The sequence below is a fragment of the Tenebrio molitor genome, chromosome 4 (genome assembly GCF_963966145.1).
Source record: "Tenebrio molitor chromosome 4, icTenMoli1.1, whole genome shotgun sequence".
Classification (NCBI taxonomy): Eukaryota; Metazoa; Arthropoda; class Insecta; order Coleoptera; family Tenebrionidae; genus Tenebrio; species Tenebrio molitor.
The window spans coordinates 27338873-27358236 of record NC_091049.1 but is presented as its reverse complement, the minus strand read 5'-3'; the positions used below and the strand labels follow the sequence as shown (position 1 = coordinate 27358236).

At 36.1% G+C, this 19364-nt stretch overlaps 1 protein-coding gene and 1 long non-coding RNA gene across 2 annotated transcripts; one reads left to right on the top strand and one right to left on the bottom strand.

The window, feature by feature from the left end:
* Positions 1-5703: 5703 nt before the first annotated feature.
* LOC138129431 (putative uncharacterized protein ENSP00000383309) lies at positions 5704-9189 on the top strand. The gene is made up of 3 exons (XM_069045725.1): positions 5704-5796; positions 8269-8558; positions 8619-9189. The coding sequence occupies exons 1-3, from the start codon at positions 5704-5706 to the stop codon at positions 9187-9189; spliced, it is 954 nt and encodes a 317-aa protein (XP_068901826.1).
* A 1676-nt stretch (positions 9190-10865) lies between these two features.
* LOC138129865 (uncharacterized) lies at positions 10866-11697 on the bottom strand. The gene is made up of 3 exons (XR_011159411.1): positions 11516-11697; positions 11314-11469; positions 10866-11257 (listed from the first exon to the last, which is right to left on the bottom strand). It is a non-coding gene; the product is annotated as an uncharacterized lncRNA (long non-coding RNA).
* Between the last annotated feature and the right edge of the window lie 7667 nt (positions 11698-19364).

Here is a 19364-nt window from a genome sequence, read left to right as displayed (position 1 = left end):
CAACGTTTCGTAATCGATTTAAACCATTTTTTCGTTTCGTGAGATTTGATGACAGAGAAATGAAATGTGAGAGAACAATAATAATGATAATAGTTTCTTAGTGCTTATATTTACAATAGAACTTATATACGTCAAGACTGTAGGTATAGAAATAAATTGTTAAACACATTTATTGAATAAAATTACATATTCTATAAGAGCAATTTCATTGTAAAGGTGTTTTTTTAAATTTGGGGTTGGAGAGTCGATTGAGAACGCACCATTCGTGTAAAAGCGTAAGATTTAAACAGCTGATCCGTGAGCGTTATCCGTATAGTGCATTCACAATCGACTCTTTAACGTCAACTTCGACGCCAAATTTTAAAAAACACCCGTTATAATTTTTCTCTGTATTGAAGATATCGCTATAGGCTGGTGAACAAGTGTATAATTTAATAAATATTTGTTACTTATTATTTTAGAAAAAAATGCACAGACACGGATCGAGTGGGAGTATGACTCTTGCAATCTGTCAACTGTATCAACAGTGTGCGCCCCCAACGCTAGCCGAAATCGCCAATTGAAAACGTTTTGTGTGGTGCACGAGAGGGTTTAATTTTCATTTGGGAGAAATGTTCGGTGTTTGATGCAACTTCTGTTTAGTACAATTCCTTGTCTGATTCTTGCGCCTTGTGGGATTTTAAATATCTCGGATATCCACCTATGAAAGCAATGTTTGCAATGAGTGATGGAATTATCGGTCTATTCCTTATCAGCGGCAATTTGATATTTGATATTACGATTTAGGAGGTCCTGATGCTGCCAATCAATGCCTGACCGACCTGCCTGACAAAAGATAACTGCTGTTACTATATTTTCTTATAATTAATAGCGCTATTGAAAAATATTATTTATACAAGGTGTAACAGAAATAAGTACATTAATTTTAACCAGGAACAGAACTCGTCATGATGAACAATTTTTCTATGTACCATTTTTTCTAAATCGGCAAATTTTTTTTAGCATTTTCCCCCTCATAAATTAACGAGCCGGTTATGTAAACCTTCGAAGCACAGGTTCTAACAATGGGCAGTATAATTTTGTTTTCGTGAAAATGCTTAGAAACGGTCCCCACAGATATTTGCCAAATATTTGCAAATGTCTGTTTTTGTTTCGTCGATTATCCCTGTCGACCAGGTAGCGTGGTCTCCAGTGGCGGGTAGCGAAATTTGTGGAAACTTTTAAACAAATTTAACTCATTAACGAGAACGTTTACAAAAAAATAATATTTAGAAAAGTTGTTGCTCTTGATGAGTTTAATTACCAGTTAAAATTAATGTACTTATTTTTGTTTCAAGCTGTATACTGTGTGTCTCAGCTAAGACTTTCCAGCCTAATATCTCGGTTATTTGCCAACGTATTTTTATGAAATTTAAAATACGCATACTTGTATTTTAGACGGTGAAGGTTCAATTAGTAGAGTAGAGTGGCCAAATATGGAATACCATTTTTATTTTTATTAATAAAAGTTGAAAATTTAGGAAAAATTAAAAAATATGAATGCAAAGTATTTGGGGGAAATACTATGAAGCCAATTCTAGCATTTTTGGTAACAAGGCTTTTAAAATTTAACAGTAAATCGTAATATTCTGAAAAAAGTATTTCTGCAGTTAGTAAAAAAAGTGTTCATAATATGGAATACCGCTATGGTTAATATGGAATACTACAAATTATGATTATAAAAAATTATTAAATTCTTTATTATTTTAAGAAAAACACAAACAAATCAATCAAATAAAATATTTAAATAAAATAAAAACATAATTAAATAAAAAAAACAATTCTAGATGCTTTCCTTAAAAAACGTCAAAATATCAAAAACAATAACAAACAAATCAAATAAAATATTTAAATAAAATAAAAACAGATAATTAAATTTAAAAAAACAACATATCTGGATGTTTTTCTTAAAAAAAAACGTCAAAAGATACGTCGAAATATATATTCCATATTAGGAACTAACATAATTTGAGAATGAATAAAATTTATAGAAACATCGGTTACATATTCGTGAAAAATAGTATGAGGCATGTTAACAGTCATCCCACTGCATGCTCATGATTATAGGGTAATGAAGAAGTTCCTGTTATTAGCACTATATAATAAAATTTACTCACCCGACAAAATAGTTTTAAATCTCACGAAAACAAATAATTACCGTTTATGTGGTGAGTTCTGGTACTAAAGTGTTAAAATGTTTGGGGCACCACACTACTGCTTCCAGGGTGTTACTTCTTGATGAAATTGTTAGATGCCACTAGCATTAAAGAAAATATTACAGTATTCCATATTAAGTACCTATTCCATATTAGGATATTAGGTCACTTTACTCTAATAATAAAATTACCTCAAGTTAAAAAATATAATTTTAACACATGGTTCCTTTATCGAAAATTATGCGCGATTATTATTAGATTGTTAAACATTAAAAAGTAGGTGTCTACACAAACAATTAACTAAATCACTCGTCTGATTCAACAAAAAGATTAGAGTTTGTTGTTAAAAATGTAATCTAAATTTTGAAGGTATTTGAGCAGTTACCTTTTGAAACAATTGATGAAAAGTTGCCAAGCAACATTTTGTACACTTAAAATCTGTCAAAAGTGGGAGCGCTTTATTAGAAAAGTCAGACTGTGTAAATTTATTGAAATATTGTTGAAAAAGGAAATAATTTTTGCCAATGGAGAGTGTCGTAAGAACTTCAATGACACAGTTCGTTTTCTCGTGGAACACTATCCAAATGTAGGCTTTAGAAAATTTAAGGTTCAGAGAATTTATTTGAAGACACAGGAAGCGTACGTGAACTAAATTACCTTGCCAAAACATCCCGATCGTGTTTTAGTCCTTTATGGAAGAATTAAATTAATTAAGCATCCAGTATAATAAATTACGTCCAAATGTTGTCTTTAACTTTGTAAGTGTTTGTAAGGTTAGAAAGATAAACGTCAAATATTACGTCACCTGCGTTTGTGCGAAGAGGTGTGACCAAAATTCGGCGATAGTGCGCGTTTGTTTCATACGCGTCTACGTTTTTGCATCTGCAGTCACGTTTACCACATTTTTTTCTTTTTCCTTGCAAATCAGACGTCTTTGAAGGACGAGTTTCTCCTTACAGCATTTTTTATTGACGATAAATTTTTTGATATAAATCTTAAGTGATCCAACATTTTAAAAAAGCATGTAAAAATTACGTTTTTAAGATTTGGGTAATTGCATTAATGGGATCTTACTCTTCACCGTCTACAATATCTGCATGTTAAATTTCACAAAAATCCGTTTTAAAATAACGATATTAGGCTCGAAAGTCTTAGCTGTATACATTACCTACCTTAATAATTTGGAAAATTAGTGAAGATTTAATAGCGAATCAATGCTTTCCAATTTTTGTACTCAAGAAGAGCGAAACTATCGAGTAGAGTGTCTTGCCGATCTGAAAATTGAAACAAATATCGGATCGATGATATCCTCGCCAAGAGTAATACTCACAAACGCAAATAAAGTGAAATTTATAATAAAACTGTCTGTAAATTTTATGCTGATTGGTCTAGTCGTGTTGGTCAAAATCGTCAACAGAAGCTTTCTATTTTTGACATTCCAGGTGTACCATTTTGGGATGGAAAAACTTTTTAACATTTTCTCCGACTGGAAAATAATTGTACATCAAAGTAAACATTTCAGAGTGAATCACCTCGTCTTCTAAAAAGTGTCCAGCTGTTATCAGACTTGTTATGGTCAAAAAGGCACAAACCGCCATCAGACAACTGCGCCACGATATCGTATCCTGCAATGTAGACCAAGTGATAGGTAAAACCTTTGAGAAAGTCGATACCTTTCGCATCCGGGTTAATCTTATCTTATCAAGAATCAATCGACTTAGAATTTGCCGAACAGGTGGCGTTAATAATATTTTCGTCGTGCTATGCTGTTAAGGTATGAATAACGTTCAACAATCGACAATGTCAACATGTCAATAACACCCTGGCAACGCTCAGATCGCATTTTTTTAAATTTTATGTCAATAACAATAACAAAAAATAAATAACACTCAGATCGCATTTTTTTTAATTTTATGTCAAAAACAATAAATTTTATGTCAATAACACCCTGGCAACACTCAGATTGCATTTTTAAAAATTTTATGCGTTGCCAAAGTAACAACGCTTTGCCAAAGTGACAACACTTGAATTTTGGAATAATTATTTATTATACAGGGTGTCTCAAAATTCGCGAATTCCGAATTCAGAGCGTTGTAGGGGATCGCTTCAGTAGTCCAAATATGGAAATAAAAAATAAATCGAGACTCCCCCCACAGATACATTGATCTGAAGGTGCACTTTTGAAGTGCGTTTTCTTCAAATACAGGCTGAAAAGGTCAGTGTTTATTGTTATTTATGGTGCAGATGATTGTGGAAAATAATAACGTAAAACAATTTTTTGAAGAATAGTTTTACCTACTTTGGAGTAAAAAAATCTTATTTTTGTAATTTTTCGTAAAAATGGAACGGCAACGTAGCTAGAATAGTAATTTGTCATTGTGGATATGAAGGCTGCTATGTACTGAACAAAATTAAAGTGCTTATATATTTTTCAGGAAGAGCGAATTTTTTTTTTCAAAGTATTTTTCGAGCTGCACTGGGTCCTTCCCTACCACGCTCTGAATTCGGAATTCGCGAATTTTGAGACAGCCTGTATACCTAATGTTTAAAGTGATTTCGCACGATGAAAAAAGTTGTACGTACTACGTTCTGTTAAGGGTGGGAGCATTAACAAACAGCTCCCTTGCTCGTTATGGCCTTCTTAATACGTAAATAACTACAGTGTGGAAACTACTTATGGAATAAATTCAGTAATTTCAAAACTAATGACATTTGTCGGTAACGCTGAAACAGGTCAATTTTTATTTATGATAATGCTTATTTTAAGTAGCTTCACTTGTTCATGACGTCATCCATTTATGAGCTACGACGTCACACTCATTTTTTAGATAGACCTTTATACTAGTTAAACGATGAATGAAAAAAAAAGCTACTTTAAATAACAATTTTTTTGAGAAAATGAGAAATTTTACTTCACACAATTCAATTTAATTTTTAACGTAAAAATTATTTTGTATGGGTTTATTTAAAATAGAAGATTTATTTTAATGGACCAAACAATTTAAAAGATTACGCTAGAGAATTTGCGCTGAAATGAAACAAATCAGCCGTGACATTATTGAGCGCAGTGTACAAAGTGTCGGTGAGTGCCAAATAGTTGGCGGGGGACAATTTCAACATTTGCGTTACATTTTATTGTTAACCTTAGATCTTTGTTTGCTTTTGTTTAAGGTCAATTAAAATTTTTACATTAAAAATTAAATTAAATTTTTGAAGAAAAATTTGTCATTTTCTCAAAAAAATTGTTATGTAAGGTACCAATGCAATGTTTTTCATTCATCGTTTAGCTAGTAGGAAGGTCTATCGGAAACAGGAGAAAAAAGTGAGGGTTGTCATTTAAAAAAATTGGTGAAGTCATAACTCAAAAATGGATGATGTTATGAACAAGTGATGTAACTCAAAATGAACATTGTGAGAAATAAAAATTGACCTGTTTCAGCGATTTCGACAATTATCATTAGTTTTGAAACTACTGAATTTATTCCATAAGTAGTTTCCACACTGTATAATGTGGTTAGCAGAAAGAGAAAATTTAGAGAAGCAGTTTCTTACTTGTAAAAGGGAAAGAGCAAGACTTGTAGTGATGACGACGGCGCCCAAAGTAAATGGCACTATGAGATGCTTCATTAGAAGCAACATATTATCTCTCCATCTGTAACAGAAGAGTTTTATTTGATATTGGTAAATGTTGTAAAAAGCTAAGAAAACAAGAGGAAGACCGCTTGAAAAATTTAAAAGTCAAAAACAGATCAAAACGTGAACGCCAATAATCAAAAAAGCTTCAGATGAAGAAAAATGAGAAGAAAATTGAATTCAAAACATGGGAGACTACGAATTGAGATGACAAAAATGCCATGAACAATTAATTACCGGATAAAGTCACAATGTCTTTTGATTAAAGACTTGAGTCTCGACTCTATCAACTGTTGATAATCAACATTATAAATTAGCGTCTCCTCAGAATCTGTACCATGGGTCATTTCTTGAATGAATGTTTTACACATGTATATCTGAAATTTCACGTGCTGCGTCGCATAAATCACTTCATAACAATGTGCTATCATGACAAAAATTGCTAAATAAAGCGTTAAATTAAAGAAAATGAAAAGAAAGTCGGCTTGCCGAGGAAACAGCAAGTGAAAAATATGTCGAACAAAGACCGTCTCTGAGGGATTATGGGAGAGAAGATGACTGGTAGCCCACGTCACAGCCAGGATGGTGTTGATTGCCACAAACATATTTATTCGTTTGGATTCTCTTGTGATTTTCAGTTTAGTTTCTTCACCGGCGGAATCGATCTCCCACAAATCGATCACTTCCATAACTTGTTCTACAATTTTATTTTTGTACAATAGAATGGAGATTGCGAATTCGGCCTAAAACAAAAACTTTAGGAATAAGTTGTGTCGTTTCTGGACAGGTATTACGTAACACATTTGCAAGAAGAGCGGTGCATGATTGATTAAGTTTTCTGTGGTCGCTGCCAGAAAGAAGAAGTAGAGTTGAGCGACTAACAATGCCAAGTAGAAAATAAGCGTAAACTTCAGTACGAATTTACCAATTCTTGTCTGATAAATATCGCTGCCCAACACACGAACCATATTCATGGGGTCCTCTAAAAAATGCTCACGAGGAAGTTGACCAGTAATGTTTTAATGAACTTACCATTTAGGAGGTTCTGATGCAGGTAATCCATAACTGTTGATTTTATTTTCAAAAGCAAGGTATACATTGTTACACCATTGTGGTATCGTTGGAAAAACAAGCAGCGAATGAAGTGTGTTACAGAAAGAAATCGAACATTTCAATTATATTTTTCCAAAGTATGGATTGGACAATTTAGGTAATCAAAAACTAATGAGCTTATTGCGTAGTTCAGAGAAAAGCTTCGATAACTATTTACCTATGTTACTAGTTAGGAAATGTGTAACGAGTGAGATGCTAACAGAAACATACAAAATGGCATTTCCTAACGTGTTTTGTACAAGATGTACCTTAATTCGACAAAATAATTAATTTGACTATTCAATTCACCTGTTATTTTTCAAATATTAACCAATAAAATAGCAGAAATTTACTTTCGTAGCCTAGCAACAGAAAATTCCAGCGAATATTCCACTAGTGAAAATATAACTGATAATTTAATTCATGTATAAAAAATCCCATAAGCCGCGATGCATTTGTCACTTTGACATCGGATAAAGTTAGCCCTAACTTTGCATCTGGATAAAATGTGCTTAAACTTCCATGGCAAACTTTTTCGAACCTGATTATTGTCTGTTGTTATGATAACGAACCAACAATCTTAAACATTGACACAGCTTGTAATAAATTGACGTGCAAAATGGCCAATTCAATTTTTCATAATTACCTACCTATCATTATTCATTAAATTATCTCATCGAATTACGCTCGAGATTTTTTTCGTCCAGGATAAAATTTCATTTTTTAAACTCTAATTTGGTTTTTTTTTGGTAAATTGACTCCACAAACCACCAGATAAAAAAACTCGTCCTTCGGACTCGTTTTTTTATCGGGTGGTTTGTGTCGTCAATTTACCAAGCAACCACATTATCGTAAAAAAATTCAATTTTATCCGGACAAAAAAAGACCTCTCGTGTAATTACAGTCGACTATTCCACTAGTGGTCGAGGTGAATATTTTAAACAAATCTTGATTATTATTTTTATTCAAGGAAATTATTACTTTCTTACGAAGTTAACTGAACAATGAAATCATGTGTAAGGCAGATTTGCGAACTAGTTTTGAAAATTTTTATATTAATCATTCATGGTCATTGCGCTTTTGAACACCATTCGTGCTACGCACGCATGGTGTTCATAAAGCGAATGACCATTCGTGATACCACCACAAAAATATTCGACAATCTTTGACTACTCGTGGTATTATAACTGATTATTTAAGTGGAATATCAAGAAGTTACGTTTATTTATCAGGTCGATTTGAAGTTTCATTTACACAGGTGTCTCCAAAAAAGAAGATGAGTCCATAGCTCCCTTATTTATTAGGCGATTTTAATTATCAATGCACCAAATTAAATAGTTGTGAATAGGCTACAAGATGGCCTACTAAATTTACGGAACCCACCGGAATTCAGCCGGAGTCGACCCAGAACGCCACTGGAACCGACCTGGAACTCACCCGGAGTCGACGTGGAACCCACCCGGAGCCGACTCGGAACCCACCCGGAGCCCACTCGCAACCCACCCAGAGACGACCCGGAACGCACCCGGAGCCGACCCTTCAACCCACCCGGAGACGACTTGGAACCTACCCGGAGCCGAGCCGGAACCCACCCGGAGCCGACTCGGTATCTACCCGGAGTCAACCCGGAACCCACCGGTAACTCACCCGGAGCCGAACCGGAACCCACCCGGAGCCAACCGCGTCACTCGCCCGGAGTCGACACGGAGCTCCCCGGAACGGAGTCAACCGGAACCCATCCGAAGCCGACTCGGAAACCAACCGGCACCCGCCCGGAGTCGATTTGGAACTAACCGGTGCCGACCCGGAACCCACCCGGAGCCGAATTGGAACCCACACGGAGTCAACCGGAATCCACCCGGAACCCACCCGGACCAACTTGGAAACCAACCGGCACCCGCTCGGAGTCGATTTGGAGTTCCCCGGAACCAACCGGAGCCGAACCAGAACCCACCAGGAGCCGACCTGGAAACCACCTGGAGCCGACCTAGAACCCACCCGGAGCCGAACCGGAATCGCCCCGGAGCCGCCCCGGAACTCACCCGGAACTCATTCGGAACTGCCCCGGAACTCACCCGGAGCCGACCCGGAAATCAACTGTCATTCTCCCGGAGTCGACTCGGAGGCCTCCGGAACCAACCAGAGCCGACACGGAACTCATCCGGAGCCGATTGGGAACCCGCTGGGAGCCGACCCGGAACCTGCCCGGAGCCAAACCGGAATAGATTCGGAGCCGACCTGGGACGTTCCCGGAGCTAAACCGGAATAGACCAGGAGCCGAGCCGGGACTCACCCGGAGCCGACCCTTAACCCACTGGAGTCTACCCGGAACTCACCTGGAGCCGATCCGGTAATCAACCGGCATCCGCCCGGAGTCGACCCGGAGGCACCCGGAACCAACCAGAGCCGACTCGGCACTCACCGGAGCCAATCTACCAGCTGCAGCACATAAAACTTCATTTTGCTCCTCATAACATATATGTACTATTTTTTCTTCAAACCTTCATAACAAATTATTTAAGACATGTTAAGAAACCAGGTAGGAATTTCAAATGATTTAGCTAGTTTACTTTACTGCCGCTCATCAGCGGAGATAATAACTTCACGGACGCCCTCAGCGGAGATAATAACTTTATCTGCCGCTCGTCAGCTCGTTAGATGCCATGACAATGAAATGACACTTTAGCGTTATCAATGCAGCAGGATAATGTCCTAATTTACGGACGTTTGAAGAAAAAAATAATTATTTGTGTATCAAGGCCAAAAAGTCCATCTTTTTCGTCCCAGTTTGAGTTTTCTGGCCGAGGCGCCGCCATATCCTCTGGTGAATATTCTTGGGTCCATTTCCTTCCCTCGTCAAGAATTTGAACGCGCTTCTGTGTTCTAGCTAAATTTCACTAATTTTTTGTTGGTTAAGGCTACACAAAAACAACAAAACTCTTTGAATGTGAATTAAATTTGGTCAGTAAGCATCATAATGTCACAGCAACAGGGGATCGTCACTTGTTTTCGTCATGGCTGCGTAGATAATATAAAAATCTCCCCTAGCAGTTATCAGAGTTTTTTGTGAACTACTCAATATGTCCATTTGTTCTTGATTACCTAAATTGCCCAGTCAAAAAAAATATAATTGAAGCGTTCGATTTCGTTCCGTAACATATTTTTGATTTGGTGCCTGTTTTTATAACAATCCCTCGATTGTATTATTCGTGTAAAAATTGATTCCTTACGTTTGGAAATAAAATCAAGAGTTACGGATTACCAGTATTAGAAACTCCCAAAAGTAAGTTACCACAAAAAATGCTTGCGCAGAGGAATCTCCCTTTTTCACACTATCACGATAGAGTTTACGTTTAATCTGCCAAAGGTACGGTTCCGACTCGTAAATCTTGATAAACTCTTGAAGAAATACTCAACTCATGTTGTCTGAATGGCGCCTCAGTTAAACTGAACTGACAACGCCACACACACTGCGGTTGGTTTGACATTTGGAACTGCACAGTTATTCAGAATCGTTTTTTCATTCTCATCCGGCCGCCCGAACAGTCTACGCAGTTTTCTACCACAGACGCTCCGGAAATACGGAAGGCCTGGACTGCGCAGTTTTTCGGAGAGTGTATCGGGTGCATTAAAGAAGCAGTTCACGTTATGTTCATATTTGCAAGTTGTAGTTGTATGTTACGTTATGTAGTTTATGTAACGTCAAGCATATTTCAAACCACAGCCAACACAAATGTGCTAGATTGTGAACATCCGTTATGTTAGATTTTAAAATTTATTTCTATTCATCTCCGTCAAAAATGTTTAAAAACGTAAGTAAAATGATGTTCAATTTCTGCTAAGGTACTTTCTAAATCAGAAAGAATTGATTATATTTTCTGGTTGTTATAATTATTTAGAAGATTTACTGCACAAGAAAATGATGGTGGGGTAAAATACTGTTCATTCACTTTGTTTGTTTATTCTATGCAAATTAAGTTGTTTACTTTAAATATTCATGTGCTTTGTGTTTAATTGTTTCACATGTTCTATTGTGCCATAACATTTAGATTTGAAAAATATTAATCATACAAATTGTAAGTGTTAATGAAAAAGAAAAAATCAATTCGTAGAATAACCTATAGTACTTGTTGAACTGTCAAATTTCTAAATTGTTACAAAAGATGATTGGTGTTGTTACATCTTGTAATAATTAATAGCACTATTGAATAATAAATTCTCTTAAGACATTCGGAATGTCAGTGAACAACAATCACTAAAGATTTAATAGCGAATCAATGTTTTCCAATTTTTGTACTCAAGAAGAGCGAAACTATCGAGTAGAGTGTCTTGCCAATCTAAAAATTAAAACAAATATCTAATCGATGATATATTCACCAAAAGTTATACTCACGAACGCAAATAAAGTGAAGTTTATGGTAAAACTGTCTGTAAATTTTATGCTGATCGGTCTGGTTGTGTTGGTCAAAATTGTCAACAGAAGCTTTCTGTTTTTGATATTCCAGGTGTACCATTTTGGAATGGAAAAACTCGCCAACATTTTTTCCGACTGAAAAATAATTCTACATCAAAGTAAACATTTCAGAGTGAATCACCTCGTCTTCTAAAAAGTGTCCAGCTGTTATCAGGCTTGTGATGGTCAAAAAGGCACAAACCGCGAACAGACAACTGCGCCACGATATCGTATCCTGCAATGTAGACCAAGTGATAAAACCTTTGAGAAAGTCGACACCTTTCGTCATCCAGGTTAATGTTATCAAGAATCAATTGTCTTAGAATTTGCCGAACAGGTGGCGTTAATAATATTTTCGTCGTAAAGGCGGCCTTACACCAAGGCAACAATTGGCAACATGTTGCCTGCAACATTTTTTAGTAATGACTGGCAACATTACTAAAAAATGTTGCAAGCAACATGTTGCCAATTGTTGCCTTGGTGTAAGGCCGCCTTAAGGATCTCGATGATAAATAAGGTAGCGACAACTCATTGTTCATTTTTGAGACTCCAATTAAAAGAGAGGACATTATCGACAAATGTCGTGAGTGTGACAAAGACAGAAGTATACACAATTTTATGGGGTGTTTGTATCGCGTGAAACAGATTAACTTGCATAGACTCCAAATTAAGTGAGATGAAAATATTGGCGCAACCGTTGTCGTTACCTTTTGTAATCGAGAACCTTATTTCGTCGTGCTATGTTGTTAAGGTATGAACAACGTTCAACAATCGACAACCGTTAAGATGTCAATAACACCCTGGCAACACTCAGGGCTGTTAGAGAGGTTTTAACCGCCCGCAAATTTTAACAGACCGATTTTTTCAAAATTTTATGCGTTGTCAAAGTAACAACGCTTTGCCAAAGTGACAACGCTTTCCATGATTTTCAAATTCTTTTCATTCAAATGCTGAATCTTTGAATAATTAATTATTATACAGGGTGTCTCAAAATTCGCGAATTCCGAATTCAGAGCGTTGTAGAGGATCACTTCAGTAGTCCAAATATGGAAATAAAAAAAAATCGGGACTCCCCCTACAAAGATACATTGATCTGCTGAAGGTGCACTTTTGAGGTGCATTTTCTTCAAATACAGGCTGAAAAGTTCAGTGTTTATTGTTATTTATGGTGCAGATGATTGTGGAAAATAAAGCTAGAATTGTGACTGTGGATATAAAAGCTGCTATGTATTGAACAAAATTAAAGTGCTTATATCTTCTTCAGGAAGAGCGAATTTTTTTTTTTAAGAGTATTTCTCGAGCGCCACTGGGTCCTTCCCTACCACGCTCTGTATTCGGAATGTTTAAAGTGATTTAGCACGACCAAAAAAGTTGTACGTACTACGTTCTATTAAGGGAGCATTAAGGCCCTCCTTCGTCGGGCCTCAAACAGCTCCCTTGCTCGTTATGGCCTTTTTAACAGCCCTTAATACGTAAATAATTATAACGTGGTTAGCAGAAAGAGAAAATTTAGAGGAGCAGTTTCTTAGTGCTTATTCACAATGGACATAAGCTTGACATAAGGCATAAGAAATTCATAATACATGCAGTGGATATACTATTCATTTTTACGTAACTTATGAGAAGTGACCTCAGTGAACATTAATGTTGTGTACAAAAAGGCATGAAGAATCATATTTGAGTTATATGGACATATAAATTATTTTCCAATTGCCCAAATTTACAAATTATTCTTAGGTATCTCTTATGTATTTCTTATGTCTTATGTCCATTGTGAATAAGCACTTACTTGTAGGAGGGAAAGAGCAAGACTTGTAGCGTTGACGACGGCGCCCAATGTAAATGGCACTATGAGATGCTTCATTAGAAGCAACATATTATCTCTCCATCTGTAACAGAACTGTGTTATTTGATATTGATAAATGTAAAAAGCTAAGAAAACATAAGGTAGACCGCTTGAAAAATTTAAAAATCAAAAACAGATCAAAACGTGAACGCCAAGAATCAAAAAGGTTTCAGATGAAGACAAATTAGAAGAAAATTCAGTTCAAAACATGGGAGATTACAAAAATGCAACGAACAATTAATTACCGGATAAAGTCACAATGTCTCTTGATTAAAGACTTGAGTCTCGACTCTATCAGCTGTTGATAATCTGCATTATAAATTAACGTCTCCTCAGAATCTGTACCATGGGTCATTTCTTGAATGAATGTTTTACACATGTATATCTGAAATTTCACGTGCTGCGTTGCATAAATTATTTCATAACAATGTGCTATATTGACAAAAATTGCTAAATAAAGCGTTAAATTAAAGAAAATGAAAAGAAAGTCGGCCTGCCGAGGAAACAGCAGGTGAAAAATATGTCGAACAAAGACCGTCTCTGTGGGATTATGGGAGAGAAGATGAGTGGTAGCCCACGTCACAGCCAAGATGGTGTTGATTGTCACAAACATATTTATTCGTCTGGACTCTCTTGTGATTCTCTGTGTAGTTTCTTCACCGGCGGAATCGATCTCCCACAAATCGATCACTTCCATTACTTGTTCTACAATTTTATTTTTGTACAATAGAATGGAGATTGCGAATTCGGACTAAAACAAAAACTTTAGGAATAAGTTGTGTCGTTTCTGGACAGGTATTATGTAACACATTTGCAAGAAGAGCGGTGCATAATTAATTAAGTTTTCTGTGGTCGCTGCCAGAAAGAAGAAGTAGAGCTGAGCGACTAACAATGCCAAGTAGAAAATAAACGTTAACTTCAGTACGAATTTACCAATTCTTGTCTGATAAATATCGCTGCCCAACACACGAACCATTTTCATGGGGTCCTCTAAAAAATGCTCACGAGGAAGTTGACCAGTAATGTTTTAATGAACTTACCATTTAGGAGGTTCTGATGCAGGTAATCCATAACTGTTGATTTTATTTTCAAAAGCAAGGTATACATTGTTACACCATTGTGGTATCGTTGGAAAAACAAGCAGCGAATGAAGTGTGTTACAGAAAGAAATCGAACATATCAATTATATTTTTCCAAAGTATGGATTGGACAAATTAGGTAATCAAAAACTAATGTGCCTATTACGTAGTTCAGAGAAAAGCTTCGATAACTACAGGGTGTCCCAAAAATGGCGTACTAACGGTGCACTACGGTGTAGAAGAGATTACCGTAAACGTCAGAAAAATGTTAAAAAAATTCTATTGGACTTATTTGCTGATTTGGCGGTCTTTGAAAGTGGCACTTAACAGGTCAATTATTTTGAAATATTAGTATGAAATTGTCATGGCAGCTACCTCTTATCGTACATATTATCACAAAGTACAAGATCACTCACTACCAATATCTAATCTTGCATAACAGAGAATTTAGAAGCTTTGGAAATCGAAAAAATTATTTTAAATCCACTAAGGTAACATTTCAAGGTAATGATGTACGTATATGCCTTTGTTTAGATTGTATTAGAGCCATTCCACGATAAATGAAACCGTTTCAACAAAAAATGAATTTAGCTATTTTTTAGAATCGATTTGTTAATAATGTCACTTTGGATTTAAAATGTCCAAAATCACATTTGAATCTGAACGTTTAAATATTTTTTTTGATTTAAATGAAAAAACACTTTCGTAATGAGAGCGCTTGCAAAAAGCTTCTAATTCGCATCAAAATCTAGTTGCTGTGTAGCTACTGTTTTCGGATATTTTGACATGTGACAAAAATGTTTTTGTGTCATACAATTAAGGCGTAATTGTTCAGTGTGTCTTTGTAACAAAGGTATGTATGCATATTTATTTACACAAGTTTACAAAAAGTATGTTTTTCGTGTCCCGTCCGTCATGCAAAACTCAAGATAATTGAAAATAAACCATAATGTCCTTGAATCGGTTATTGTTACTTTTATGTATTAAAGTAGAAGGACCGATATATGAAGAGAAACTATTTAAAAAAAATATATGGTGCCATTTGCGAACATTAGAGCACCATTTTTCCTGTCCCGTCCGTCATAAAATAAATAATAATGTGAAACATGTGATATAAAAATTACTCCTATAATAGTTTTTAGTTATTTACATTAACTTTTGCTACATTTTTTATTTTTCTATAAACGAAATCTGCCTAATAAATGGTTTATGCATATTTTTTGTACATATAGACAAAAATGGATGCAAAGAGGAAAGAAAGATTCAAAAAACAAAATAAAAAGGCTTCGCGGCGATACTGACACAAGATTACATCAAGTAATAAGGGAGAAGGGTTTCTATAACATGACGCTCAAAGAAAGAGAGTGGAAAGAGCAGGAGAAAGAGTTTCATTGAAGAGTAATGCTGTTTTATCGAACGAGAAAAGAATATCTGAAAGGGCTCGTAAAAGAAGATTCAGGAAAAAGTTGAAGAAAACAGGAGGAAAAGTTGAAATTATCAGGTTCTCAGTTGTGTGCCTGCAAATGTCCTCAAACATTGAGTAAAGCCTTCAAAAAAGTTAAAAACCCTTTACCGACAAGTACTCATAAACAGAAAGTTTTCTTATTACGATTTTTGAATTTTGAACTTTGTTTATAAAATGAAGTACGAATTATTGTTATTTTTGTTCATTTTGTAGTTAAAAGTACTTGTTTATTGTAATGGTTGGTAAAATAAAGTATATTAAAATTGAAAGTAATTATTGTCCCGTCCGTCATGTCCCGTCTATCATGATTTAAAAAAATCAATAATCACTTATTCATTCACCATTTCTTAAATGTGACTGCTACATTTCATTGATTTAAAAATTACAACATCAGTGTAATATTAGTTCTACTTGGTTTATTAATAATTTCGCATATTTTGTAGATAATACACTTAGAATTTATTTTAACATTATGTTCATGTCCCGTCCGTCATTCAACTTTGCAATTAAAAAAAAAAACAAGTAAACAATAAAGGCGATAAAACTTAGCAATAAAATGAATCATTGGATCACATTGAACAGTACTGTCAAATCTTGTTTCAATATAAGTACTAATTGATTAAAAAAAAAAGAACTTTTGAATAAATGTTTCCGATTTGTCCCGTCCGTCATAATGGAATGGCTGACTACCGTTAATAATAATAATAAAAATAATTGATTTTTTTGTCGGAAACATTTTTTCCATATTTTTTTCATGTACATTTAAACATCCTCGATAAGGTAGTAAGTAGTTTGAACGCCATTTTTTGTACACCCTGTATTTACCTATGTTACTAGTTACGAAATGTGTAACGAGTGAGATGCTAACAGAATCATACAAAATGGCATTTCCTAACGTGTTTTGTACAAGATGTACCTTAATTCGACAAAATAATTAATTTGATTATTTAAGTGGAATATCAAGAAATTACGTTTATTTATCAGGTCGGTTTGAAATTTCATTTACACAGGTATCTCCAAAAAAGAAGATGAGTCCATAGCTCCCTTATTCATTAGGCGATTTTAATTATCTATGCACCAAATTAAATAGTTGTGAATAGGCTACGAGATGGCCTACTAAATTCACGGAACTCGGTATCTACCCGGAGTCAAACTTAACCCCTACCTGAAACTCACCAGGAGCCGACCCGGGACCCACCCGGAGCCGACCCGGAAATCAACCGGCATACGCCCGGAGTCGACCCAGAGGCCCCCGGAACCAACCAGAGCCGACCCAGGACCCACCCGGAGCCAAACCGGAATAGACTCGGAGCCGACCTGGGACGCACCCGGAGCCGAATCGAAACCCACCCGGAGCCAAACCGGAATAGACCCGGAGCCGAGCCGGGACTCACCCGGGGTCGACCCTTAACCCACTGGAGTCTACCCCGAACTCACCTGGAGCCGATCCGAAAATCAACCGGCATCCGCCCGGAGTCGACCCGGGGGCCCCCGGAACCAACCAGAGTAGACTCGGAACTCACCGGAACCGATCCGGAACCTGCTCGGAGCCGACCCAGAACCCAACCGGAACCGACCCAGAACCCACCCGGAGCCCACCCGGAATCGACAGCGGGCTCCGATTTTCCAAAAAGAGAACCGGCCCGGGCTTTCCAAAAAGACAGCCGTTGTCGATTTGTGGAACGTCCGGGCCAGTTGTTGATTTTTGGAAAGTCCGGTCCCGTCGTCAATTTTGGGAAGGTGAGTGCCCTTTCCGCTTTTGAAGGTTCGGGTCGGCTCCGGGCCTTTAAAACGCCCGTTTCACACGCGTTTTAAACTGGCCACTCATGCCATAAAGACCCCAAATTACACACAAACTTGTTAAATAAACTACTATACTTCATCTAAATGTAACCGTATAAAATACATACATATTTAATGGTAAACGTATGAGAAATTTTATTTTCCTTTTTAGTAAACCTCGGAAATAGTGAACCAGTTTTAAAGTTCACTATATCCGGACTCTACTGTATCAAAAAAATTGTGGTAAAAAGAGCTACCGCAATGGAACTACTGGCCTGGCAGCTTTATTAACAGAAAAAGAGGACAAGGGGCTAAAAGGAAAACAACCGCCAGAGAAGATCACTACATACAACTGCATGGGGTCAATTCTTGACTATGATCGTTTATTTGCGAATGCGCATTTTTGCGAAGAATAAATTGCGAATGGTGGAAAGAAAGCCTATTCTTGACAAGTGTTCGCAACACATTTTTAGGCATTCGTAAAAAAGAGTACAGTTTATATGGCAACACTGCAAAATACAACAAATCGAAGTTGTCTAACGTAATTTATTTAATAATTGTCATATACAAATTAAAAAGCTGGGAACAAATGCAACTAAAAAGCAAAAGCAAATGTTGGTGGATCAGTGTGAAAAAAAATCACTTCTTTTGAATATTTTTGAAAAAAGAAACTAAAACAATTTTAGTATATTCCTTGCACAAATCTAGAAAAACTGTTTCCCTTACGCTTGTTTAATATTATTTAATTCTTCAAGATTATTTGGGAACGCAACTCATTCATTTAATACCATTGGATTGTTTAGAGCTTCAACTACCTCGTTGATTCAACAAGACATTGACGCTTGGGACGTATTTATACAATATTTATTTGAAACAACATCATTGTAGTAAGCCCCACCAGCGGCACCAGCGAAAGTACTATTTTCACTACGATTTTGCGTGTAAAAAAGTGCCACTTTCATTATGATATGGAAAAAATAGTATATTATACGAGTCTTATAAGAAGCATTTTATCGCACGCACGGTTTTAGAGCACGACGAGCGTAGCGAGGAGTGCCCTAAAGGAGTATGTGCGATAAAATGCCTTATAAACGAGATGGCATACAGTATTTTTTCTACTTTGCCACTTTTTCAATAAAAAAAAAATAATTTAAAATTTAAAACCGTTAAAGTTGAAGGATTCCATCCAAGGTCACGTCTGCGGTCTGCCGCGACACCACAGTATCCGTCAACATTAAAAAATTAAATTTCACTATTTTTAGTATTATTATTATTTCACGCCTTTTCCTATTACGATACGCAAAACAGTATCGTAATAGCATCAGTACGAACGCAAAGTAGAAAAAAATAATTATTTGTGTATCAAGGCCAAAAAGTGCATCTTTTTCGTCCCAGTTTGAGTTTTCTGGCCGAGGCGCCGCCATATCCTCTGGTTAATATTCTTGGGTCCATTTCCTTCCCTCGACAAGAATTTGAACGCGCTTTTATGTTCTAGCTAAATTTCACTAATTTTTTGTTGGTTAAGGCTACACAAAAACAACAAAACTCTTTGGATGTCACAGCATTTTTCGTCATGGCTGCGTAGATAATATAAAAATCTCCCCTAGCAGTTATCAGAGTTTTTTGTGAACTACTCAATATGTCCATTTGTTCTTGATTACCTAAATCGCCCAGTCAAAAAAGATATAATTGAAGCGTTCGATTTCGTTCGGTAACATATTTGATTTGGTGCTTGTTTTTATAACAATCCCTCGATTGTATTATTCATGTAAAAATTGATTCCTTTCGTTTGGAAATAAAATCAAGAGTTATCGATTAC